This window comes from Neofelis nebulosa, chromosome X (genome assembly GCF_028018385.1).
Source record: "Neofelis nebulosa isolate mNeoNeb1 chromosome X, mNeoNeb1.pri, whole genome shotgun sequence".
Lineage (NCBI taxonomy): Eukaryota > Metazoa > Chordata > Mammalia > Carnivora > Felidae > Neofelis > Neofelis nebulosa.
The window spans coordinates 67,342,667-67,368,625 of record NC_080800.1 but is presented as its reverse complement, the minus strand read 5'-3'; the positions used below and the strand labels follow the sequence as shown (position 1 = coordinate 67,368,625).

General features: G+C 36.6%; 1 protein-coding gene across 8 annotated transcripts in view; it reads left to right on the top strand.

Annotated features, from left to right (window-relative positions):
• Positions 1-25,959, top strand: part of BRWD3 (bromodomain and WD repeat domain containing 3) — a 251,447-nt gene that overhangs the window by 158,505 nt on the left and 66,983 nt on the right. For 7 of the 8 annotated variants that reach the window (XR_009257105.1, XM_058713528.1, XM_058713523.1 and 4 more), the window contains 6 exons: positions 184-295; positions 1,288-1,349; positions 1,440-1,595; positions 2,248-2,368; positions 3,373-3,498; positions 3,583-3,661. Coding sequence is in view for 7 of the 8 variants with exons in the window: in XM_058713528.1 (XP_058569511.1) it covers positions 184-295; positions 1,288-1,349; positions 1,440-1,595; positions 2,248-2,368; positions 3,373-3,498; positions 3,583-3,661 (656 nt within the window). In the remaining variant the exon portion in view is untranslated. Of the gene's footprint in view, positions 1-183; positions 296-1,287; positions 1,350-1,439; positions 1,596-2,247; positions 2,369-3,372; positions 3,499-3,582; positions 3,662-3,813; positions 5,653-25,959 lie in introns of those variants that run through there. The other variant, XM_058713529.1, reaches the window with a different exon arrangement.

Genomic DNA, 25,959 nt, shown 5'->3' with positions numbered 1-25,959 from the left:
AGTACTTGGAAGTCAAAACCTTAGAGTAAAATATAAAATTTAGTTATCTGGGAAACTCAGATTGAAACCTCTAATAATGCTAGATACAAGGCTACTTTGTCCAACAAAAAGTAGCAATTTAAAGTGTGAACAAAGCTGTTACTCTCAAAAACATCCTTTTAAGAATTTCCAAAAACGTTATAGGTGATAGATTCCGCAGTATAATTGATGATGCCTGGTGGTTTGGGACTGTGGAGAGTCAGCAACCTTTTCAACCAGAGTATCCTGATAGTTCTTTCCAGTGCTACAGTGTTCAGTAAGTACAGTTATGGTATTTTATGCCTGATATAATACTGTGGTACTAACTGGACTTTCTGACCCTACCAGGAATACTACATTGTTACTTTGACTTATCTTTATCTAACCTGTACCATTAAGGAAGTAATCCTGGTACCTGTAAGGAAGGAATTTGATGATAAACTTCTTGGTCCAATATGCATGCTAAAACAAAGCAGGAACTGAAGACTTATTTGTACCTCCCTTATGCCTGTATTTTCTTTTAAGTATTTCTGTTTTAGACAAGAATTGCAACTATTATTTCATGAAGAATCCTGAAATTAATTCATTGTTTAAAGTAATTGTTTGGAACATAGCAATAAATATTAGTACCCAGTCTTTTATTTAATGGTATGAATTCTAGGCACAGGTGACTGTATTATGTTTGGACGTACTCTTTGTCTACAACATTTACTTTAGTTTTTCATTAAATACCAGCATTTTAAGATTCTTAATGAATGAAGTTTTCTTCTCAAGAATGATTCATGTTTATTCTGTGAGGACTGACTTTAAGTTTGCATATTGTGGATCACAAGGGAATAATAAAATTTTGGAGATGCTGTTATTCTTAAACTATTAGGATAAAGTAGATTATCTCACAGAAAGAATTGATCTATTAAAATTGACTTTCTTAACCTGAAAGGAATTTTCCAAAGAGGTCTTTTCGTTATGTACCCTGGGCTAATATTGAATACATGCTTGATTGGAATTCAAACCAAAAACCAAGTAAAACTAAGTGTAAGTTTACTGCTCTCTCTATTTCATATTGGTGAACTATATTTTCTCTAATGTTTTTTTTTTGCTTTCTCTATTAATTAAAGGTTAATCATCTTTATGTAAGTGAAATTGTACTTTAAGAAAAACTGTATTGCCCTTTTCCAAATTTTACCCCCAGGAAGTCATGCAAATTATGGTGGTATATAAAAGTAAGTGTCCTGTGAATTTGATTTGTATCTTGTTATTTTTTAATAGCTGGGACAATAATGAGAGAGAAAAGATGAGCCCTTGGGATATGGAGCCAATTCCAGAAGGAAGTAAATATGCTTTTAAAAATGAATTATAATTCAGTATCAGTAGCACAGTATTGGAAGCTAATCATTTCTGATTTTTAATCTTATACATAGCTGCCTTTCCAGATGAAGTTGGTGCTGGTGTTCCTGTGTCCCAGGAGGAACTGACTGCTTTGCTATACAAACCCCAGGAAGGAGAGTGGGGGGCTCACTCCAGAGATGAGGAATGTGAACGGGTTATTCAGGGCATCAACCACCTTCTGTCCCTGGGTACGGTGAATATGAAAGAATATTAGGAAGGAACAAGGAAAACCAGCAGAATTTTAAGTTCTATAAAAGGAAATATATTTTTCACTGTATACTTTTAACTCAAGAGGCACTTTTAATCAAGTGATTCTAGTTTTAATATTAATATTTTATATGTTTGGCCAGTGTAATGATTGATAAATTTTTTTCTATTCTCTGGGAGCTTATATAATAGTGAAGACGTGGTATATAGTGGTCTTTTACTTTCTTGAGTCACTTTGGCTCTCTAGCTATTCTCTGTGCTTGACTTTGGTTGAGTTTTTTGATACACAGTGGATGAGTAATACTTTTTACTTACATGTCTAAGCTATATTATCTAAAACATATCACTTGAGCTGTTTGGCATTTATCCAGAAAAGACAGATTTGAAGTTCTCCTTTTATTCATCTCATTGCACCTGATTTGAACCAATGTATCATACATGATTCATAGATATTATGTCCAAATAAAAAGAATAACATTTTAATGATACTTGTCTAATATTTGCATAATTGGATCATTTAATTTTAGTAATGTAGTATATTGTCCTCCCTTCTAATTTATAAAGTTTTTGTTTGTTAACATGAAACATTAATATCTTTTATAACTACCTTTTTTGATTTTGGTAATGTTATAGATTTTGCCAGCCCTTTTGCTGTTCCAGTGGATCTCAGTGCCTATCCCTTGTATTGTACTGTAGTTGCTTATCCAACTGACCTCAACACCATCAGGCGGAGACTTGAAAATCGCTTTTACAGGTCTGTTTAGTTTTATTATTTATAAAGTTTATAGCTTTACATCTTTTGTGTTCTTTTTTGTATAATGATACAGTGAGATCTGTGTTTTCTTACTATAAAATAATCATTCAGTATACTCCAAAATTTCTTCTAAAGATTTGGAACACTAATTTACCTTTTTTGATAGATTCTCAGTCTTCCAGGGTAAGGAGTATGGAATAAAGGACAGAGAAGAAATTATGAGTAGCACAAATCACATGTGAAACAAAAACTATCATTCACTTTAGTTTATTAAAGGCAGATTAAGTAAGTGATTTGTGGATTCATCATGATTAAGGTGCTCTAGAAAGTTGAAGCATGTTTAAATCCCTTGTTGAGGAATTAGGCAGCAGTTAGATTTAATTACCAGCCCTAAAATGTGTTTAGATAAAGGGCCAAGTAAATTTTTTTCTTCATTTCAGTTGGGAGTCAATTATGAGAGAGTAGTAGAGGGCACCCTTTGGTACATCTCTAACCCCAGAGTCCACTGTGTCCTAATCACAGTTATTCCAACATGAGCTGGCTGTAAATATAGCCAATTGGGTATATTTTATAACATTACCTACAATTTAATTTGATAATACATATCATAAAAGTAACTACATAAAATTATTTTTCTGAAACCTGGTTTCTTTTTTTTTCTTGATCTTCTCATTTCTTCCACTGAAAATTAAACATTTTCTTGACTTTATCAAAACACTGTGTTTATACTTACTTCATTAAAATCCCTATTTACCCATGATGTCCTGGGTCAGTTCTTTCCAATATGCAGTCCACTGGTTCTTAATGCTTCCTACACTTCAAATACTGGAACTATATACCTTTATATTAGTGCATATCAGTTATATACATATATTAAGTTACATACATATATTAGAACACCTTTGACATGCCATGATTGAGTGCCTAGTTGTTCTATGTTGTAAATTCTTAGAACAGACTTTATATGTATCAAAAAAGTAACAGGGTTATTTTTTCTTTCATAGGAGAATATCAGCATTAATGTGGGAGGTTCGCTACATTGAGCATAATGCCAGGACTTTCAATGAGCCAGATAGTCCTATAGTTAAAGCAGCCAAAATTGTAACTGATGTCTTACTTCGATTTATTGGGTAAGAAGCAGTTTTATCTTCCAGAGGAGCTGACTTCTGATTTTAAAAATAATATATTGAAGTATCTTTTGACTTGTTTCTTAGGGATCAGAGCTGTACTGATATATTGGATACTTACAATAAAATTAAAGCAGAAGAACTAAACAGCACTGATGCAGAAGAGGTGAGAATCACAGCATGATTAATAGGCATGAATTTCTTTTCTGTTTTTCAAAATACAGTAAGTATTGTGTGTGTTATAACTGGCTATAAGCGTTGAAACTGATTTCTGAAAGCTGGCTAATCACCTTCATCTTTTTATATTCAACTCTTTAGCCTGTATTTAGATGGTATATACCAGAAATGTGCTGGTGCTAAAATTTTTTGAGACACGTAGCCAGTCGTTCTAATGGACTCAGCGGGTTTCAGTAATGAGAAATCACCACTTGATTTTCCAGCCTTAAAAACAAGACAAGGCAGATTTCAGGTAAATGAGTCTAACAGACATGGAGCACCTTCCATGGACTAGAGGAACGAACAGTGGTTTTTTATCTAAAGTAGACAGCCTGAACTGGACTACCCCTGAACCAAATTCATATATTTTATTAGATTGAATCAGATCTATTGGATCCTGGAAGAGACAGGGGAAGATGGCGGCATAGGGGGACACTGGGCTCACCTCGTCCTGCTGATTGCTTAGATTCCACCCACATCTGCCTAAATAACCCAGGAAACTATCAGAAGACTAGCAGAATAGACTCTCTGGAGCCAAGTGTACACAAGAGGCCCACAGAAGAGGGTACGAAGGGCGGAGAGGCGGTGCGAGCTACACGGACTGGCGGACTGGCAGGAGGGAGCCGGGGCAGCGGAAGGGCACCCCGTCCAGCAAGGCAGAGCCCCAAAGTCTGGCTTGCAAACGCGGAGCGGCCGGGCTCCATGAGTCCTGACAGCCAGAAGGACATAACAGCTGGAATGTTAAAAGTCAACAGCTCTGCTCCACCAGAGGGAGGGCAAGACGACACTGGGAGGGAGAGTTGTTGAGCCCTGGAAGACAGAGCTCAGCTCGGCGGGGTAACAAAGGCACTGGCAAGCACAATCTCCCTCTCCCATATCCCAGCTGAAATTCCAAAGGGAACCAGTTCCCATCACCGAACTTGCTTCCCCAACGCTGTACATCTGTAGATCCATCCCTCCGACAGACCTGCCTCCCTCCTGGTGCTGCAGTGCCCCTGCCGCAGGGGACCACTGACACCAAATCGAGTTAAACCTACCCTTCCCACCCCCATGCACCTTGCTGATCCACCCTGGCTAATACGCCAGATCCCATCGAACCAGCACCACAAGCCTGATAGTGTGCAAATAGTCCAGACTGGGGTCACACCACTCCACAGTAAGTCCTGCCCCTGGGAGAGGGGAAGATAAGGTACACAGCAGTCTGTGGTCCCAACGGTGGACTGGGGACAGATATCAGGTCGGATTGCAGCCTTGCCCACCAACACAAGTTTCTCCTGACAGCACAGGGGAAGTACCCTGCAGTTTGGAGCCACCCCAGAGACTACCCAAAATGATGAACCGGAAGAATTCTCCTCAAAAGAAACTCTAGGAAGTAGCAACAGCTAACAAATTAATCAAAACGATTTGAGCAATATAAATAGGAATAAGAATTTAGAGTAATAGCCATAAAATTAATTCCTGGGCTTGAAGAAAGCACAGAGGACAGCAGAGAATCTATTGCTACAGAGATCAAGGGACTAATAAATAGTCATGAGAAGCTAAAAAATGCCATAAATGAGGTGCAAAGTAAAATGGAGGCGACCACAGCTTGATTTGAAGAGGAAGAGGAGAGAATAGGTGAATTACAAGATAAAATTATGGAAAAACAGGAAACTGAGAAAAAGAGAGATAAACAAATCCAGGATTATGAGGGGAGAATTAGAGAACTAACTGATGAAATCAAATGGAACAATACCTGTATCATAGGAATTCCAGAAGAACAAGAGGGAAAGGGGCTGAAGGTGTACTTGAACAAACCATAGCTGAGAATTACCCTGATCTGGGGAAGGAAAAAGGCATTGAAATCCTAGAGAAACAGATAAATCCCTTCAGAAGTAACTTGAATCCATCTTCTGCTCAACATATCATACGGAAACTGGCAAAATACAAGGATAAAGAAAATAAAGCAGCTGGGTATAAACAGGCTCTGACTTACAAAGGTACACACATAACAGTACTGGCAGACCTGTCTATGGAAACTTGGCAGGCCAGAAAGGAATGGCAGGAAATCTTCATATGATGAACAGAAAAAAATATGCAGCCGAGAATCTTTTATCGAGCAACTCTGTAATTCAGAATAGAAGGAGAGAGAAAGGTTTTCTCAAACAAACAAAAACTGAAGAAATTTATCACCACTAAACCAGCCCTACAAGAGATCCTAAGGGGAACTCTGTGAGTGAAATGTTGCAAGGACCACAAAGTACCAGAGACATCACTACAAGCATGAAACCTACAGACATCACACTGACTGTAAACCCATATCTTTCCATAATAACACTGAATGTAAATGGACGAAATGCTCCAACCAAAAGACATAGGGTATCAGAATGAATAAAAAATAAGACCCATCTATTTGCTGTCTAAAAGAGACTAATTTTAGAACTGAGGACACCTTCAGGTTGAAAGTGAGGGGATGGAGACCTATCTATCATGCTACTGGAAGTCAGAAGAAAGCTGGAGTAGCCTTACTTATATCAGACAAACTAGACTTTAAATTAAAGGCTGTAACAAGAGATTAAGAAGGCTGTTAATAATAGTTACAGGGTCTATCCATCGGGAAGAGCTAACAATTATAAATGTCTATGCGCTGAATACAGGAGCCCCCAAATATATAAAACAATCACAAACATAAGCAACCTTATTGATAAGAATATGGAAATTTCAAGACTCTTTAATACTCCACCTACAACTACAGATAGATCATCCAGACAGAGGATCAATAAAGAAACAAGGGCCCTGAATGATACATTGGATCTGATGGACTTGAGACATATATTTAGAACTCTGCATCCCAAAGCAACAGAATATACTTTATTCTCGAGTGCACATGGAACATTCTCCAAGATAGATTGCATACTGGGTCACAAAACAGCCCCTTAATAAGTATAAAAGAATTGAGATCATACCATGCAAACTTTCAGACCACAGTGCTATGAAACTTGAAATCAACCACAGGAAAAAGTCTGGAAAACCTCTAAAAGCATGGAGGTTAAAGAACACCCTACTAAAGAATGAATGGGTCAACCAGTCAGTTAGAGAAGAAATGAAAAAATATATGGAAACAAATGAAAATACAACAATCCAAATGCTTTGGGATGCAGCGAAGGCAGTCCTGAGAGGAAAATACATTGCAATCCAGGCCTATCTCAAGAAACAATAGTAATCCCAGATGCAAAATCTTAACAGCACACCTAAAGGAAATAGAAGCAAAGGAGCAAAAACACCCCAAACCCAACAGAAGAAGAGAAATAATAAAGATCAGAGGAGAAATAAACAATATAGAATCTAAAAAAACTTTAGAGGAAATCAATATAAAGATGAGTTGGTTTTTTGAAAAAATAAACAAAATTGATAAACCTCTAGCCAGACTTCTCAAAAAGGGGAGTTTACCCAAATAGATAAAATCACAAATGCAAATGGATTTCTTACAACCAGTCCCTCAGAAATATAAGCAATCATCAGGGAATACTATGAAAATTTATATGCCAACAAACTGCACAACCTGGAATAAATGGACAAATTCCTAAGCACCCACACACTTCCAAAACTCAAACAGGAAGAAATAGAAAACTTGAACAGACCCATAACCAGTGAAGAAATTGAACCTGTTATCAAAAATCTCTCAAGAAATAAGAGTCCAGGACCAGATGGCTTCCCTGCGGAATTCTACCAGACATTTAAAGCAGAGATAATACCTATCCTTCTCAAGCTGTTCCAGAAAATAGAAAGGGAAGGAAAATTTCCAGACTCATTCTATGAAGCCAGCATTACTTTGATTCCTAAACCAGACAGAAACCCAGCAAAAAAAAAAAACAAAAACAAAAACAAAAAAACACACAACTACAGACCAATATCCCTGATGAATATGGATGCAAAAATCCTCAACAGGATACTACCAAATCCAATTCAACAGCATATAAAAATAATTACTTACCATGATCAAGTGGGATTCATTCTTGGGCTGCAGGGCTGGTTCAACATTCTCAAATCAATCAATGTGATACATCACATTGATAAAAGAAAAGAAAAGAACCATATGATTCTGTCAATCAATGTAGAAAAAGTATTTGACAAAATTCAGAATCGCTTCTTAATAAAAACCCTTGAGAAAGTCGGGATAGAAGGAACATACTTAAACATCATCAAAGCCATTTATGAAAAGCCCACAGCTAATATCATCCTCAATGAGAAAACTAAGAGTTTTCCCCCTAAGATCAGGAACACGACAGGGATGTCCACTCTCACCGCTGTTGTTTAACGTATTGTTGGAAGTTCTAGCATCAGCAGTCAGACAACAAAAGGAAATCAAAGGCATCAAAATTGGCAATGGTGATGTCAAGTTTTCACTTATTGCAGATGACATGATATGATACATGGAAAACCCGATAGATTCCACCAAAAGTCTGCTAGAACTGATACATGAATTCAGCAAAGTCGCAGGATACAAAATCAATGTACAAAAATCAGTTGCATTCTTATACACTAATAATGAAGCAACAGAAAGACAAATAAAGACACTGATCCCATTCACAATTGCACCAAGAAGCATAAAATACCGTGGAATCAACCTAACCAAAGATGTAAAAGATCTGTATGATGAAAACTATAGAAAGCTTATGAAGGTAATTGAAGAAGGTATAAAGAAATTGAAAAACATTCCATGCTCATGGATTGGAAGAATAAATATTGTTAAAATGTCAATACTACCCAAAGCTATCTACACATTCAATGCAATCCCAATCAAAACTGCACCAGCATTCTTCTTGAAGCTAGAATAAGCAATCCTAAAATTTGTATGGAACCACAAAAGACCCCAAATAGCCAAGGTAATATTGAAGAAGACCAAAGCAGGAGGCATCGCAATCCCAGACTTTAGCCTCTACTACAAAGCTGTAATCATCAAGACAGCATGGTATTGGCACAAAAACAGACACATAGACCATTGGAATAGAATAGAAACTCCAGAATTGGACCCACAAAAGTATGGCCAACTAAGCTTTGACAAAGCAGGAAAGAATATCCAATGGAAAAACGACAGTCTCTTTAACAAATGGTGCTGGGAGAACTGGACAGCAATATGCAGAAGAATGAAACTAAATCACTTTCTTACACCATTAACAAAAGTAAACTCAAAATGGATAAAGGACCTGAATGTGAGACAGGAAACCATCAAAACCCTAGAGGAGAAAGCAGGAAGAAAAATCTTTGACCTCAGCCGCAGCAATTCCTTACTTGACACATCTCCAAAGGCAAGGGAATTAAAAGCAAAAATGAACTATTGGGACCTCATGAAGATAAAAAGCTTATGCACTGCAAAGGAAACAATCAACAAAACTAAAGTGCAGCCAACGAAATGGGAAAATGTATTTGCAAATGACATATCAGACAAAGGGCTCGTATCCAAAATCTGTAAAGAACTCACCAAACTCCACACCTGAAAAACAAATAATCCAGTGAAGAAATGGTCAGAAAACATGAATAGCCACTTCTCTAGAGAAGACATCCAGATTGCCAACAGATACATGAAAAGATGCTCAACATCACTCCTCTTCAGGGAAATACAAATCAAAACCACACTGAGATGCCACCTCAAGTCAGTCAGAGTGGCTAAAATTTACACATCAGGAGAGTAGATGCTGGAGATATGTGGAGAAACGGGAACCCTCTTGCACTGTTGGTGGGAACGCAAACTGGTGCAGCTGCTCTGGAAAACAATGTGGAGTTTCCTCAAAAAATCAAAAATAGATCTACCCTATGACCCAGCAGTAGCACTGCTAGGAATTTACCCAAGGGGTAAATTCATAGGAGTGCTGATGGATAGGGGCACTTGTACCCCAATGTTTACAGCAGCACTTTCAACAATAGCCAAATTATGGAAAGAACCTAAATATCCATCAACTGATGAATGGATAAAGAAATTGTGGTTTATATACACAATGGAATACTACATGGCAATGAGAAAGAATGAAATAGGGCCGTTTTTAGCAATGTGGATGGAACTGGAGTGTTATGCTAAGTGAAATAAGTCTTACAGAGAAAGACAGATAGCAAATATTTTCACTGTTATGTGGATCCTGAGAACCTTAACAGAAGATCATGGGGGAGGGGAAGGAAAAAACTGTTAGGAAGAGAGCCAACACAGAAGAGACTTTAAAAATTGATAATAAACTGAGGGTTGATGGGGATTGGGAGGTAGGGGAGAGTGGGTGATGGGCATTGATGGGCAATGTTCCTTTTGGAGGAACATTGGGTGTTGTATGGAAACCTATTTGACAATAAATTTCATCTTAAAAAGAAAGAAAACAAGTCAAGGCACTAAATATTTTAAAAGAACAGTTAGTTTTTGGAAATTTTAATAGGGTTACATTTTCTACACCATATATGTAAAATATTAAAGTATTTTTAGATTTCAGGTATGAAAGTCTACATTTTTAATAGTTTCATGGAATTTCTATTTGATATACATTATGGAAATTTATAAACATAAGCCAGTTTTTCTTAATGAAGTCAAATTAGTATTAACACCAGACCTTCATATAATTAATTTCCCCACCCAGCCATATTCCCAATTTACATAAAGCCAATTTTTAATTTTTTTTAATTTTTATTTTTGAGAGATAGAAAGAGAGTGAAAGAGTGGGGTAGGGGCCGAGGGAGAGGGAGAAAAAGAATCCCAAGCAACTCCAGGCTCTGAGCTGTCAGCACAGAGCCTGATGCAGTGCTCTAAGCCACAGACCATAAGATCATGACCTGAGCCGGAGCAGACACTCAACTGACTCAACCACCCAGGTGCCCCTACATAAAGCCATTTTTTATTACAAGCTGTGATAAAAAGAAGCAAAAACCAAGAAGGGGCTGAAATCAATAATGGAATGTGATATTTCGAAAGTCTTTAGTGGAAAACAATTTGCCCCAAAGATGAGTAATTCAAACATGCAAGATACTATCGAAATGGATATTGTATGGATATATTTTACATATTTATATTATCTGTACTGTTAATGTCTAGAATAATAAATCTTCAATGTTTTTTTTCTGTTTTTAATTTTTATTGAGGTATAATGGGCATAAAACATTATATTAGTTTCAGATGTACAAATGATTCTAAATCACATATATATTGTGAAAGAATCACTAAATTAAGACTAGTCACCTGTACATTGTTTTAACTTTCTCATATAATAACTTTTAAAATTCATTTTCTTAACAATTTTATATTATATCCCCAAGACTCATTTATTTTGTAACTGAAGCTTGTATGTTTTGACCCACTACACCTATTTTGGCTCCCCACTCCACTCTGCCCCATCTGTGGCAACTACCAATCTGTTTTGTGAATCTATAAATGATTTTTTTAATGTTTTTTGTTTTTTTATTGTTTTATTTTTTTATTTTTTAAAATTTATGTCCAAATTAGTTAGCGTATAGTGCAAAAATGATATCAGGAGCAGATTCTTTAGTGCCCCTTACCATTTAGCCCATTCCCCCTTCCACAACCCTTCCCATAACTATCAGTTTGTTCTCCATATTTATGAGTCTCTTCTGTTATGTCACCCTTTTTTTTTATTATTTTTCTTTCCGTTCCCTTATGTTCATCTGTTTTGTGTCTTAAAGTCCTCCTATGAGTGACTTCATATGATTTTTGTCTTTCTCTGACTGTCTGATTTCACGTAGCATAATATCCTCTGGTTCCATCCACGTGGTTGCAAGTGGCAAGATTTCATTCTTTTTGATTGCCAAGTAATACTCCATTGTATATATATACCACTTCTTTACCCATTCATCCATCGATGGACATTTGGGCTCTTTCCATACTTGGGCCATTATTGATAGTGCTGCTATAAACATTGGGGTTCTTGTGTTCCTTCAAAACAGCACACCTGTATCCCTTGGATAAATACCTAGTAGTGCACTTGCTGGGTCAAAGGGTAGTTCTAGTTTTAGTTTTTTTAAGGAACCTCCATACTGTTTTCTAGTGTGGCTGCAGCAGCTTGCATTCTGAAAACAATACAAAAGAGATCCTCTTTCTCCACATTCTCGCCAACATCTGTTGTTACCTGAGTTGTTAATGTTAGCCTTTCTGACACGTGTGAGGTGGTATCTCATTGTGGTTTTGATTTGTAGTTCCCCGATGATGAGTGATATTGAGTATTTTTTCATGTGTTGGTTGGCCATCTGGATGTCTTCTTTGCAGAAGTGTCTATTCATGTGTTTTGCCCATTTCTTAACTGGATTAATTGTTTTTTGGGTGTTGAGTTTGATAAGTTCTTTATAGATTTTTGATAATAACCCTTTATCTGGTATGTCATTTGCAAACATCTTCTCCCATTCTGTCGATTGCCTTTTACTTTTGCTGATTGTTTCCTTCACTGTGCAGAAGCTTTTTCTTTTGATGAGGTCCCAGGAGTTCATTTTTGCTTTTATTTCCCTTGTCTCTGGATACATGTTGAGTAAGAAGTTGCTACGGCCAAGATCAAAGAGGTTTTTGCCTGCTTTCTCCTCGAGGATTTTGATGGCTTCCTGTTTTACATTGAGGTCTTTCATCCATTTTCAGTTTGTTTTTGTGTATGGTGTAAGAAAGTGGTCCAGGTTCATTCTTCTGCATGTCGCTGTCCAGTTTTCCCAGCACCACTTGCTGAAGAGACTGTCTTAATTCCATTGGATATTCTTTCTTGCTTTGTCAAAGATTAGTTGGCCATACTTTGTGGTTCCATTTCTGGGTTCTCTATTCTGTTCCATTGATCTGAGTGTCTGTTCTTGTGCCAGTACCATACTGTCTTGATGATTACAGCTTGAAGTCTGGGATTGTGATGCCTCCTGCTTTGGTTTCCTTTATCAAGTTTGCTTTGGCTATTCAGGGTTTTTCTGGTTCCATACAGATTTTAGGATTATTTGTTCTAGCTCCGTGAAGAAAGTTGTGTTACTTTGATAGGGATTGCATTGAATATGTAGATTGCTTTGGGTAGTTTCAACATTTTAACAATATTTGTTCTTCCTATCCAGGAGCATGGAATCTTTTTCCTTTCTTTGTGTGTCTTCAATTTCTTTCATAAGCTTTCTATAGGCTTCAGTGTATAGATTTTTCACCTCTTTGGTTAGATTTATTCCTAGGTATTTTATGGTTTTTGGTACAACTATACATGGGAACTATTCCTTGAGTTCTCTTTCTGTTGCTTCATTGTTGGTGTATAGGAAGGCAACCGATTTCTCTGCATTGATTTTATATCCTGAAACTTTGCTAAATTCATGAATCAGTTCTAGCAGTTTTTTGGTGGAATCTTTTGGGTTTTCCCTATAGAGTATCATGTCATCAGCAAAGAGTGAAAGTTTGACCTCCTCCTGGCCAATTTGGATGCCTTTTACTTCTTTGTGTTGTCTGATTGCAGAGGTCAAGACTTCCAATACTATGTTGAATAACAGTGGCGAGAGTGGACATCCCTGTCTTGTTCCTGACCTTAGGGGGAAAGCTCTCAGTTTTCCCCATTGAGGATGATATTAGCATTGGGTTGTTCATACATGGCTTTTATGATCTTGAGGTATGATCTTTCTATCCCTATTTTCTTGGGGGTTTTTATCAAGACAGGATGCTGTATTTTGTCAAATGCTTCCTCTGCCTCTATTGAAAGTATCATATGGTTCTTGTCCTTTCTTTGATTGATGTGATGAATCACGTTAATTGTTTTGTGGATATTGAACCAGCCCTGCATCCCAGGTATAAATCCCACTTGGTCATGGTTAATAATTTTTTTAATGTATTGTTGGATCCAGTTGGCTAATATCTTGTTGAGGATTTTTGCATCCGTGTTCATCAGGGAAATTGGTCTATAGTTCTCCTTTTTAGTGGGGTCTCTGTCTGGTTTTGGAATCAAGGTAATGCTGGCTTCATAGAGTTTGGAAGTTTTCCTTCTATTTCTATTTTTTGGAACAGTTTCAAGAGAATAGATGTTAACTCTTCCTTAAATGTTTGGTAGAATTCCCCTGGAAAGCCATCTGGCCCTGGACTCTTGTTTTTTGGCAGATTCTTGATTACGAATTCGATATACTTACTGGTTATGGGTCTGTTCAAATTTTCTATTTCTTCTTGTTTCGGTTTTGGTAGTGTATATGTTTCTAGGAATTTACCCATTTCTTCCATTTTACCCATTTCATTGGCATATAATTTCTCACAATATTCTCATATTATTGTTTTTATTTCTGCTCTGTTGATTGTGATCTCTCTTCTTTCATTCTTGATTTTATTTATTTGGGTCCTTTACTTTTGGTTTTGATCAGACTGGCTAGTGGTTTATCAATTTTGTTAATTCTTTTAAAGAACCCACTTCTGGTTTCACTGATGTGTTCTACTGGTTTTTTGTTTTTTTTGTTTTTTTTTTTGGTTTCAATAGCATTAATTTCTGCTCTGATCTTTATTATTTCCTGTCTTCTGCTGGTTTTGGGTTTTATTTGCTGTTTTTTCTAGCTCCTTAAAGCGTAAGGTTAGGTTATGTATCTAAGATCTTTCTTCCTTCTTTAAGAAGGCCTGGATTGCTGTATACTTTCCTCTTATGACAGCCTTTGTTGCAGCCCAGAGGTTTAGGGTTGTGGTGTTATCATTTTCATTGACTTCCATATTCTTTTTAATTTCCTCTTTAACATCTTGTTTAGCCCATTCATTCTTTAGTACGATGTTCTTCAGTCTCCAAGTATTTGTTACCTTTCCAAATTTTTTCTTGTGGTTGCTTTCGAGTTTCATAGCATTATGCTCTGAAAATATGCACAGTATGATCTCGATCTTTTTGTACTTACTTAGGGCTGATTTTTGTCCCAGTATATGGTCTATTCTGTAGAATTTTCCATGTGCACTGGAGAAGAATGTATATTCTGCTGCTTTAGGATGAAATGTTCTCAATGTATCTGTTAAGTCCATCTGGTCCCATGTGTCATTCAAAGCCATTGTTTCCTTGTTGACTTTTTGATTAGATGATATGTCCTTTGCTATGAGTGGGGTGTTGAAGTCTCCTACTATTATGGTATTACTTTCAATCAGTTTATGTTTGTGATTAATCGAGATGTATATTTTGGTGCTGCCACATTTGGCACATAAATGTTTACAATTGTTAGGTCTTCTTGGTAGATAGACCCCTTGATTATGATATAATGCCCTTCTGCATCTCTTGATACAGTCTTTATTTTAAAATCTAGATTGTGCAATATAAGTATAGCTACTCAAACTTTCTTTTGTTGACCATTAGCATGATAGATGGTTCTCCATCCCCTTACTTTCAATCTGAAGTTGTCTTTAGGTCTAAAGTGGGTCTCTTGTAAACAGTCAATAGATGGATCTTGTTTTCTTATCCATTGTGTTACCCCTATGTCTTTTGATTGGATCATTGAGTCCATTGAAGTTTAGAGTGAGTCCTGAAAAATATGAATTTATTGCCATTGTGATGCTTGTAGAGTTTGAATTTCTGGTGGTGTTCTCTGGTCCTTTCTAATCTTTGTTGCTTTTGGTCTTTATTTATTTTTATATATATTTTTTCATCTTTTCTTCCCTCAGAGAATCCCCCTTAAAATTTTTTGCTGGGTTGGTTTAGTAGTCACAAAGTCCTTTAACTTTGTTTGTCTGGGAGACTTTTTATCTCTCCTTCTATTTTGAATGACAGCCTTGCTGGATAAAGAATTATTGGCTGCATATTTTTCTGACTCAGCACACTGAATATATCCTCTCAGTCCTCTGTGGCCTGCCATGTTTCTGTGGATAGGTCTGCTGCAGACCTAATCTGTCTTCTCTTGTGGGTTAGGGACTTTTTTTCCCTTGCTGCTTTCATGATTCTCTCCTTGCCTGAGCATTTTGTGAATTTGACTATGATACATGCCTTGTTGATGGTTGGTTATTCTTGAATCTAACGGGGGTACTCTGTGCTTTCTGGATTGATGTCTGTGTCTTTCCCCAGGTTAGGAACGTTTTCTGCTATGATTTTCTCACATAACCCTTTACCCCTATTTCTCTGTCTTCCTCTTCTGGGACCCCTATGATTCTGATGTTGTTCCTTTTTAATGAGTCACTGATTTATGTAATTCTTAAATCGTGCTCTTTTGCCTTATGTCACTCTTTTTTTCTGCTACATTATTCTCTATAACATTGTCCTCTATATTGCTAATTGTTCTGTCTGCTCCATCCTTGCTGCCACTGCATCCATCCGTGTTTGCAGCTCAGTTATATCATTTTTAATTTCATTCTGTGTTTTACTTCTTTTATCTCTACAGAAGGGATTCTAATCTATTTTCGACTCCGGCTAGTATTCTTATTATCGCGATTCTAAATTCTGGTTCAGACCTCTTGCTTATATCTGTGTTGGTTAAATAACCTGCCTGTTGTTTCTTTATGCTCTTTCTTTTGGGGTGAATTCCTTCATTTTGTCATTTCGAAGGGAGAAAAGGAATTAATGAGGTAGAAAAAAAATTTAAAAAATTAAAATTAAATAAATATTAAAATTAGAACACACACACGCATATCTGATAAATGATGCTATATCCTAGGTCTGTTTTGGTCTGTGTGTTAAAAGTGGTTTGACAGATTAGAGAAAAAAAAAAGGAAAAAAAAAGGAAATCGTTTAAGAATTTGAGAAATGAATACACTGAAGTACACTAAAATGAGATGATGGGAGTAAAATAGAATTTGAAAAAAATTACAGAAAAGTAAAGAATATAGTAGAAAAGCAATACTTTTAATAAAAATTAAAAATAAAAATGAAATTTTTTCTCTTTCTGTATTGAAGAAAACAATGAAAAAGTGTAAAAAGAAAAAAAGGACTCTTGAAAATTTGAAAAAGTTAATACACTGTACTAGACTAAAATGGAATGATGGAAGTAAAATAGAATTTGAAAAAGACTACATAAAAGCAAAAAATATTGTAAAAAAATAAATAAAAATGTTTTTAATAGACATTGAAAGTGAAAATGAAGTTTTTCAATTCCTGCATTCAAGAAAAAGAAAGGAGGCGATAAAGAGAAAAAGGGAAAAAAGAAAACAAGGAAATATTTTGAAAATTTGAAAAGGTGAATACACTGCAGTAGACTAAAATAGAATGATGGAAGTAAGATAGAATGAAAAAATTTACACAAAAGTAAAAGATATAGGAAAAAATAAGGAAAAATATTCTTAATGAAAATTGAAAATAAAAATGATATTTTCTTTTTCTGTATTCAAGAAAAAGAATAGTGTAAAAGAGAAAGAATATAAAGAAAAAAAATTGAATAGATGAGTCTGCTAACAGATTGAAATTGGACTAAAATTACTTCGTTTTCCCCTAGAAGTCAGACTATGTAGCACTTTATAGTCCATAAACTAAGTAGGCGGTGAGACTTGTGTTCTTGAAGAGCTAGGTTGGTCCAGTTGGGCGGGGCTCAGAGTAATGGCTCCGTTCTCCACTAGATGGCACTGCTAGCCTACTGGGGTGGATTATTGCAGTGCTGGTTGGTGCCTATGTGCATGTGCAGGAGTGGTGAAAATGGCGTCACCCAGCTTACCCAGTCTCTAGTATGGGAACTCTGTTCTCTCTGATCAGCAATTGCGCACCTGTCCTCTGTCTTCAGTTTTTGTCCACTCCTGGCTTCTTCATTGTCTGTGACAAAACCCCAGGCAATACCTCTCTCCCAGGTTTTTTTCTCAGTTGCAGCTGTTTTCCCTGGCCCCTTAAGTTCTGAAGAACTGCAGGGTGACTCATTTTGTCCCTCTGCTGGAGGGTCTCACTGAGCAATGGCTGTATGCCTGCTGTACCCAGGAATGCCTACTGGACCCTGCTGCTGCCGGTGCCCCGAGACTGCGGCCAGTTGCCAGCCTGCCCCAGAAATAGTTTGTGAGATAGTGTAGCAGCATCTTTTCAGGGATTATGGAAAATCACAACACATTTGGCACCAGGCTTCACACTTAACGACTTTGTTCCAGCACCAGCGAATGTGGCTGTTTTCTGGGGTCTTCTGGGATCAGGTGGCTTCAACAGTCTTTACCAAATGTCCTTCCAGCAGTGGAACCACTTTTCTCCTTGTGGGGATTCGCCCTTCCCACCAGATCACTGCCAGATATCGAGCTGCAGAGTTGCAGCCTTTGAACTCCCGTTGTTTACAGTCTTAATGGAATTTAAACCATCTCCTTTCTCTTTTCTCCCTTTTTAGTTTAGTCCCTGTGGCTATTTCGAAGTTTTCACGTTCTCTCCAGCTGCTTTTGGGGAGGAGTTCTTTTCCTGTATTCTCCCCCGCCTGAATCTCCGTCCTCTCTCCCCCTGCCAAGGTGGATCCCTGCCCTCCACCGGCTTCTCTCTCCCCAAGTTCACCTCTCTTTGCCACATACCTGCTGAATTCTGTGGTTCAGGTTCTGCAGATTGTTGTGTTAATCTTTCAATCAGTTTTCTAGGTGTGTAGGATGGTTTAGTGTTGGTCTGGCTGTATTTTATGGATGCGAGACACACAAACTTCCATGCTGTTTCGCCATCTTGGCTCCTCCTATAAATGATTTTTTTATTCTACATATGAGATTATAGATGCTTTTCTCTGACTTCTGTTCACTTAGCAAAATGCCTTCAAGTTCCATCTATTTTTGTCCCAAATGGAAAGTTTCCTTTTTATGGCTGAATAATATTCCATTAGGTATATATACCATTTTTTTCTTTATCATTTTACCCCTTAATGGATACTTAACATTGTTTCTATATGTTGGCTATTGTAAATAATCCTGCAATAAATATATGTATATCTTTTAGAGTTAATGTTTTCATTTTCTTTGGATAAAAACACAGAAGTGGAATATCTAGATCATAATGTAGCTCTTTTCTTTTAATTTTTTGAGGAACCTCCATAGTGTTTTACATAGGTTGCACCAATTTTCCCCAACACTGCACAAGTGTTCCCTTTTCTCTAAATCCTAACCAACATTTGTTATTTCTTGTTTTTGTTTTTGTTTTGTTTTGTGTTGTTTTGATAAAAGCCATTCTAACAAGTGTTTGATGATATTGTGGTTTTGATTTGCATTTCCCTGATGGTTATTGATGTTGAACAACTTTTCACATACCAGTCATCTATATTTTCTTTGGAAAAATGTCTATTTAGATTCTCTGCCCATTTTGTTTTTATTTATTTGTTTTTTAAATTTTTTTGAGTATAGTTGACACACAATGTTACATTAGTTTCAGACATACACCATAGTGTATACACCAACTTCTCTACATGTTATGCTATGCTCACCACAATTGGAGCTACCATGTGTAACCATACAACACTGTTACAATATCACTGACTTCATTTCCTCTGCTGTGCCTTTTATTCATGTGACTTATTCATTCCATAACTGGAAGCCTGTATCTCCCATTCCCCTTCACCCATTGTGCTCATCAGCTTCATCCCTTTTCCCTCTGACAACCATCAGTTTGTTCTCTGTTCCAGTGTTGTTTTTTTACTTTTTCATGAAAGTGTAATTGGTAGAGAACATTGTATTATCAGTGTTAAATGTTATTATTCACATAATAAGGAAAATGGAAATATGCCAGTTAGATATTCTTCTGAAACTAATGAAAAAATTATTTTTATTTCTGATAATTTATCTGACATTTCACAAAAATGTATTTTGACTCAGGATCTGATGTAGCAAGAATTACTCCTCAGAGTGACATATTTGTTTTAGAATAGAAAATTAAAATAAAATTTAAGTGAACAACTTTTTCTTTTGGTGAAAACATTTAAGTTCTACTCTCATCAAATTTCAATTATACAATATAGTTTTGTCAGTTATGGTCACCATGTTTTACATTAGATCCTTAGATACTCAGACCTTATTCATATTCTTGAAAATCTTTACACTTTTACCAATCCCTCCTCATTTCTCTTACCACCCAGACCCTGGCAACTACTTTCCTATTCTCTGTTTCTGTGAGTTTCACTGTTTTTAAACGTTCCATGTATAACTGATACCATCCAGTATTTGTTTTTCTCTGGCTCATTTCACTTAGCATAATGCCCTCAATGTCCATCCATATTGTCACAAATGGCAGGTTTACCTTTTTTCTCAAGACTCAATAATATACCATTGTTTGTATATATCACATCTTTATTCATCCATCTGTTGACAACACTTATGTTGTTTCCCTATCTTGGCTGTTGTGAATAATGCTGCAGTGAACATGTGATGCAACTTTATCTCTTTGATAATCCTGTTTTCATTTCCTTTGGATATTTATCCAGAAGTGGAATTGCTGGATCATATGATAGATCTATCTTTACCTTTTTGAGGAACTTCCATATTGTTTTCCACAGTGGCTATAGCAGTTTACATTCCCACCAACAGTGCTCAAGGGTTTCTTTTTCTCCATATCTTTACCAACACTTGTTATCTCTTGTCTTCTTGATGAGAGTCGTTCTGATACCTGAGAGGTGATGTCTCATTGTGGTTTTGGTGTGCATTTCCTTTATGATTAGTGATATTGAGCACTTTTCACTATGTGTTGGTCATTTGGATTTCTTCTTTATAAAAATGTCTATTCACTTCCAATGCCCATTTTTTAATGGGATTTTCATTTTATTATGTAGTTGTATGGGATTTTTGTATATTTTGGATATTGACCCTCATTGGATATAAGATTTGCAAATACTTTCTCCCACTCAGTAGGTTGCCTTTTCATTTTGCTGATGGTTTTCTTTGATGTGCAGAAGCTTTTTAGTTTGATACAGTCCCAGTCGTTTCCTTTACTTTTGCTATTTTTTGTTGCCTTTGGGTTTTATCAAATCCAAAAGAAATTCATTGCCAAGACCAATGTCAATGAGCTTACCCCTTGTGTTTTTTTTCTAGGAGTTTTATGATTTCATGTCTTATTACAAGTCTTTAATCCATTTTTAGTTTTATTCATTTATGCATATATGTATGTATTTTAGTTTTAGAAAATAGAATTTATTATTTTTTATTTCAATTTTTGTACTTAAATTCTAGTTAGTTAACATACATGGTAAAATTGGTTTCAGGTGTAGAATTTAGTGATTCTTCTCTTACATATAATACCCAGTGCTCATCACAACAAGTGCCCTCCTTGACACCCCTCACCAAATAGCCATCCCCTGCCCACCTCCCTCCATTAGCCCTCAGTTTGTTCTCTAGCTTCTCTCTCTCTTTCTCTCTCTTTTCCCTTCCCCTGTGTTCATCTGTTTTCTTTCTTATATTCCAAATATGAGTGAAATAATACAGTATTTGTCTTTCTCTGTCTTTTTCACTTAGCATAATATACTCTAGTTCCATCCATATTGTTGCAAATCGTAAAATTTCATTCTTTTTGATAGCTGAGTAATATTCCATTGTGTATATGTATTCTACATCTTCTTTATCCATTCATCAGTTAATGGACATTTGGGCTCTTTCCATAATCTGACTATTGTTGACAATGCTGCTATAAACATGGAGGTGCATGTGCCGCTTTGAATCTGTTTTTGCTTTTTTGTTTTTTTGTTTTTGTTTTTTTTTTTTTTGTATCCTTTGGGTAAGTACCTAGTAATGCAATTCCTGGATCATAGGGTAGTTCTATTTTTAACTTTTTCTGGAGTGACTTCACCACCTGGAATTCCCACCAACAGTGTAAGAGGGTTCCCCTATCTCTGCATCCTCACCAACATCCTTTGTTCTCTCTATTATTAATTTAGGCCATTCTGACAATTGTGAGCTAGTATCTCAACGTGGTTTCAATGTGTATTTCCCTGATGATGAGTGATAGGGAGCATGTTTTCGTGTGTCTGCTAACCATTTGTATGTCTTCTTTGGTAAAATGTCTGTTCATGTCTTCTGCCCATTTCTTAACTGGATTATTTATTTTTTGTGTGTTGAGTTAGATAAGTTCTTTATAGATTTTGGATACTAACCCTTTACAAGTATGTTATTTGTAAATCTCTTCTCCCATTCCATAGGTTGTCTTTTAGTTTTGTTAGTGTCTTCTTCACTGTACATAAGCTTTTTTATCTTGATTAAGTCCCAATAGTTCATTTTTGCTTTTGTTTCCCTTGCCTTTGGAGATGTGTCTAGTAAGAAGTTATTCTGGCCAAGGTCAAAGAGGTTGCTGCCTGTGTTCTCCTCTAGAATTTTGATGATTTCCTGTCTCACATTTAGGTCTTTCATCCATTTTGAACTTATTTTTGTGTGTGGTATAAGAAAGTGGTTTCATTTTTCTCTATGTTGCTGCCCAGTGTTCCTAACACCATTTGTTGAAGATACTATTTTCCACTGAATATTCTTTCCTGTTTTGTTAGAGATTAGTTGACCATAGACTTGTAGGTCCATTTCTGGGTTTTATATTCTGTTCCATTAATCTATTCTGTTCCATTAATCTGTTTTTGTGCTAGTATCATACTGTCTGGAGGACTATATATATATAGCTTTGTAATATAGCTTAAAGTCCAGAGTCGTGATGCCTCCAGCTTTGCTTTCCTTTTTTAGGATTGCTTTGGCTACTTTGGGGTCTTTGTGGTTCCATGCAAATTTTAGGATTGTTCAGGTTTTGTGAAAAATGCTGGTGGTATTTTTATAGGGATTGAATTAAATGTATAGATTGCTTTGGGTAGTATGGACATTTTAACAATATTTTTTCTTTCAATTCATGAGAATGGAATGTTTTTACATTTTTGGTGTCCTCCTCAATTACTTTCATAACTGTTTTATAGTTTTCAGGGTATATTTCTTTTTGCCTCTTTGGTTATGTTTATTCTTAGGTATCTTATGGGTTTTGGTACAATTGTAAGTGGGATCAATTCCTTGACTTCTCTTTGTGCTGGTTCATTATTGGTGTGTCTAAGTGCAACAGATTTCTGTATGTTAATTTTATACCCTATGACTTTACTGAATTTGTGTATTAGTTCCAGTAATTTTTTGGTGGAGTCTTTTAGGTTTTCTACACAGAGTATCATGTCATTGCAAATAGTGAAAGCTTTTCAATTTGGATGCCTTTTATTTGTCTGATTTGTCTGATTCCTGCGGTTGGTAAATTTAGTACTGTGTTAAATAACAACGGTGACAGTGGACATCCCTGTTGTGTTCCTGACCTTAGGGGGAAATCTCATTGAGGATGATACTAGTCATGGGTCTTTTGAATATGGCCTTTATGATGCTGAGTTGTGTTCCCTCTGTCCCTACTTTGTTGATGGTTTTAATCAAGAATGGATACTGTATTTTTTTTAAATGCTCTTTCTGTATCTATTGACAGGATCATATGGTTCTTATTTCTTTTATTAATGTGGTGTGTCACGTTGATTGATTTGCAAATATTGAACCATGCCATAACCCAGGAATAAATCCCACTTGATCATGGTGAATAATTTTTCAATGTACTCTTGGATTTTATTTGCTAATATCTTATTGAGAATTATTGCATCCATGTTCATCAGAGATATTGGCCTGTAATTCTCCTTTTTAGTAGGGCCTTTGTTGGCTTTTTGGAATCAAGGTAAAGCTAGCCTTGTAGAAGGAGTTTGGAAGCTTTCCTTCATTGCTATCTTTTGGAACATTTTGTGAAAAATAGGTATTAACTCTTCTTTAAATGTATGGTTGAATTCCCCTGGCAAGCCATCTGGCCCTGGACTTTAGTTGTTGGGAGGTTTTTGATTACTGATTCAATTTCTGTGATGGTTATGGGTCTGTTCAAATTTTCTATTTCTTTCTGTTTCAGTTATAGGTAGTTTGTATGATGCTAAGAATTTATCCATTTCTTCCACATTTCCCAGTTTGTTGGCATATAAGTTTTCATAGTATTCTCTTATAATTGTATTTATGTGGTTTTGGTTGTGACCTCTCCTCTTTCATTTGTGATTTTATTTCCTTGGGTCCATTCCCTTTTCTTTTTGATACATCTGGCTAGGAGTTCATCAATTTTATTCTTTCAAAGAAATAGATCTTAGTTCCATTGATCTGTTCTGTTTTTTTGTTTGTTTCCATGCAATTTATTTCCCTTCTGCTTGTTTTTGGCTTTATTTGCTGTTCCTTTTTTTTAATGTTTATTTTTGAGAGAGTGCAAGTGGGAGAGGGGCAGAGGGAGAGGGATACAGAGGATCTGAAGCAAGCTCTGCACTGACTGCAGTGAGCCTGACGTGGGGCTCCAACTCACAAACTGCAAGGTCATGACCTGATCCAATGTTGGATGCTCAACCAACTGAGCCACCCAGGTGCTCCTTTGCTTTTCCTTTTCTAGCTCCTTTAGGTGTAAGGTCAGATTGTATATTTGAGACTTTTCCTGCTTCTTGAGGTAAGAATACATTGCTCTATACTCCCTCTTAAGACCAGCTTTACTACATCACAAAGGTTTTGGACTGTCATATTCTCATTTTCTGTTGCTTCCATGTATTTTTTAAATTTTCCTTTAATTTCCTTGTTATATATTCATTCTTTAGTAGGATGTTGTTTAACCTTCATGTATTGTGGGTTTGGTCTTTCCAAATTTTTTTCTTTTAGTTGACTTAAAGTTTCATAGCTTGTGGTCTGAAAATATGCATAGTATGATCTCAATCTTTTTGTACTTGTACTTATTGAGGCCTCATTTGTGACCCAGTGTGTGATCTATTCTGGAGAATGTTCCATGTGCATTTGCACAGAATGTGTATTCAGGGTGCCTGGGTGGCTCAGTCAGTTAAGCATCCGACTTCAGCTTAGGTCATGATCTGGTAGTCCATTGGTTCGAGCCCTACATTAGGCTCTGTGCTGACAGCTCAGAGCCTGGAGCCTGCTTTGGATTCTGTGTCTCCCCCACTCTCTTTGCCACTCCCCCATTTGCACTCTGTCTCTCTCTCAAAAATATAAACATTAAAAAAATTTAAAAGAAAAAGAATGTGTATTCTGCTGCTTTAGGATAAAATGTTCTGAATATATCTGTTAAGTCCATCTGGTCCAGTGTATTTTTCAAAGCCATTGTTTCCTTGTTGATTTTCTACTTAGATGATCTGTCCACTGCTGTGAATAGCGTGTTATAGCCCCTTACTATTATCATGTTATTATAAGTGAGTTTCTTTGTGTTTGTTATTAATCAGTTCATATATTTGAGTCATCCAAGTTGGGGGCATAAATATTTACAATTGTCAGTTCTTCTTGTTGGATAGACCCCTCCCTGTATTATAATATAGTGCCCTTCTTTATCTTTTGTCTTTGGTTTAAAATCTAGTTTGTATGATGTAAGTGTGGGTATCTGGCTTTCTTTTTATGTCCATTAGTGTGGTAGATGGTTCGTCATCCCCTCGCTTTCAATCTGGGGATGTCTTTACATCTAAAACGAGTCTCTTGTAAGCAGTATATTGATGGGTCTAATTTTTTTATCCATTCTGGTGCCCTACATCTTTTGATTGAAACATTTAGTCCATTTACATTCAGAGTAATTATTGGTAAATAAGAATTTAGTGCCAATGTATTACCTGTAAACTCACTGATTCTGGAGATTTTTTCTGTTCCTTTCTAGTCTTTGTTGCTTTGGTTCTTTCTTTCCCACTCAAAGTGTCCCCTTTAATATTTCTTGCAGGGCTGGGTTAGTGGTCACAGACTTCTTTAGTTTTTATTTGGGGAAACACTTTAACTCTCCATCTATTCCGAATGACAGCCTTACTGGATAAAGTATTCTTGGCTTCATGTTTTCCCTTTCAATATGTTGAATATACCATGCCACTCCCCTCTGGCCTGCCAAGTTTCTCTGGAAAGATTTGCTGTGAACCTGATTTATCTTCACTTATAGATTAGGGTTTTCTTTGCCCTTGCTTTCAGGATTTTTTCCTTATCTCTATTTTTTAATGTCTTATTTATTTATTTTGAGAGAGAGAGTGTGTGTGTGAGCAGGGGAAGGGCAGAGAGAGAAAGAGAGAGAGAGAGAGAGAGAATCCCAAGCAGGCTCTGTGCTGTCAGCACAGAGGGCTTGATCCCACGAACGATGAGATTGTGCCCTGAGCCTGAAATCAGTAGTTGGAGGCTTAATCAACTGAGCCACCCAGACACCTCTCCTTATCTCATCTCTATATTTTAAAAAAAAATTTTTTTTTTAACATTTATTTTATTTTTGAGACAGAGAGAGACAGAGCATGAATGGGGGAGGGTCAGAGAGAGGGAGACACAGAATCTGAAACAGGCTCCAGGCTCTGGGCTGTCAGCACAGAGCCCGACGCGGGGCTTGAACTCACGGACCGCGAGATCATGACCTGAGCCGAAGTCGGCCGCTTAACCAACTGAGCCACCCAGGC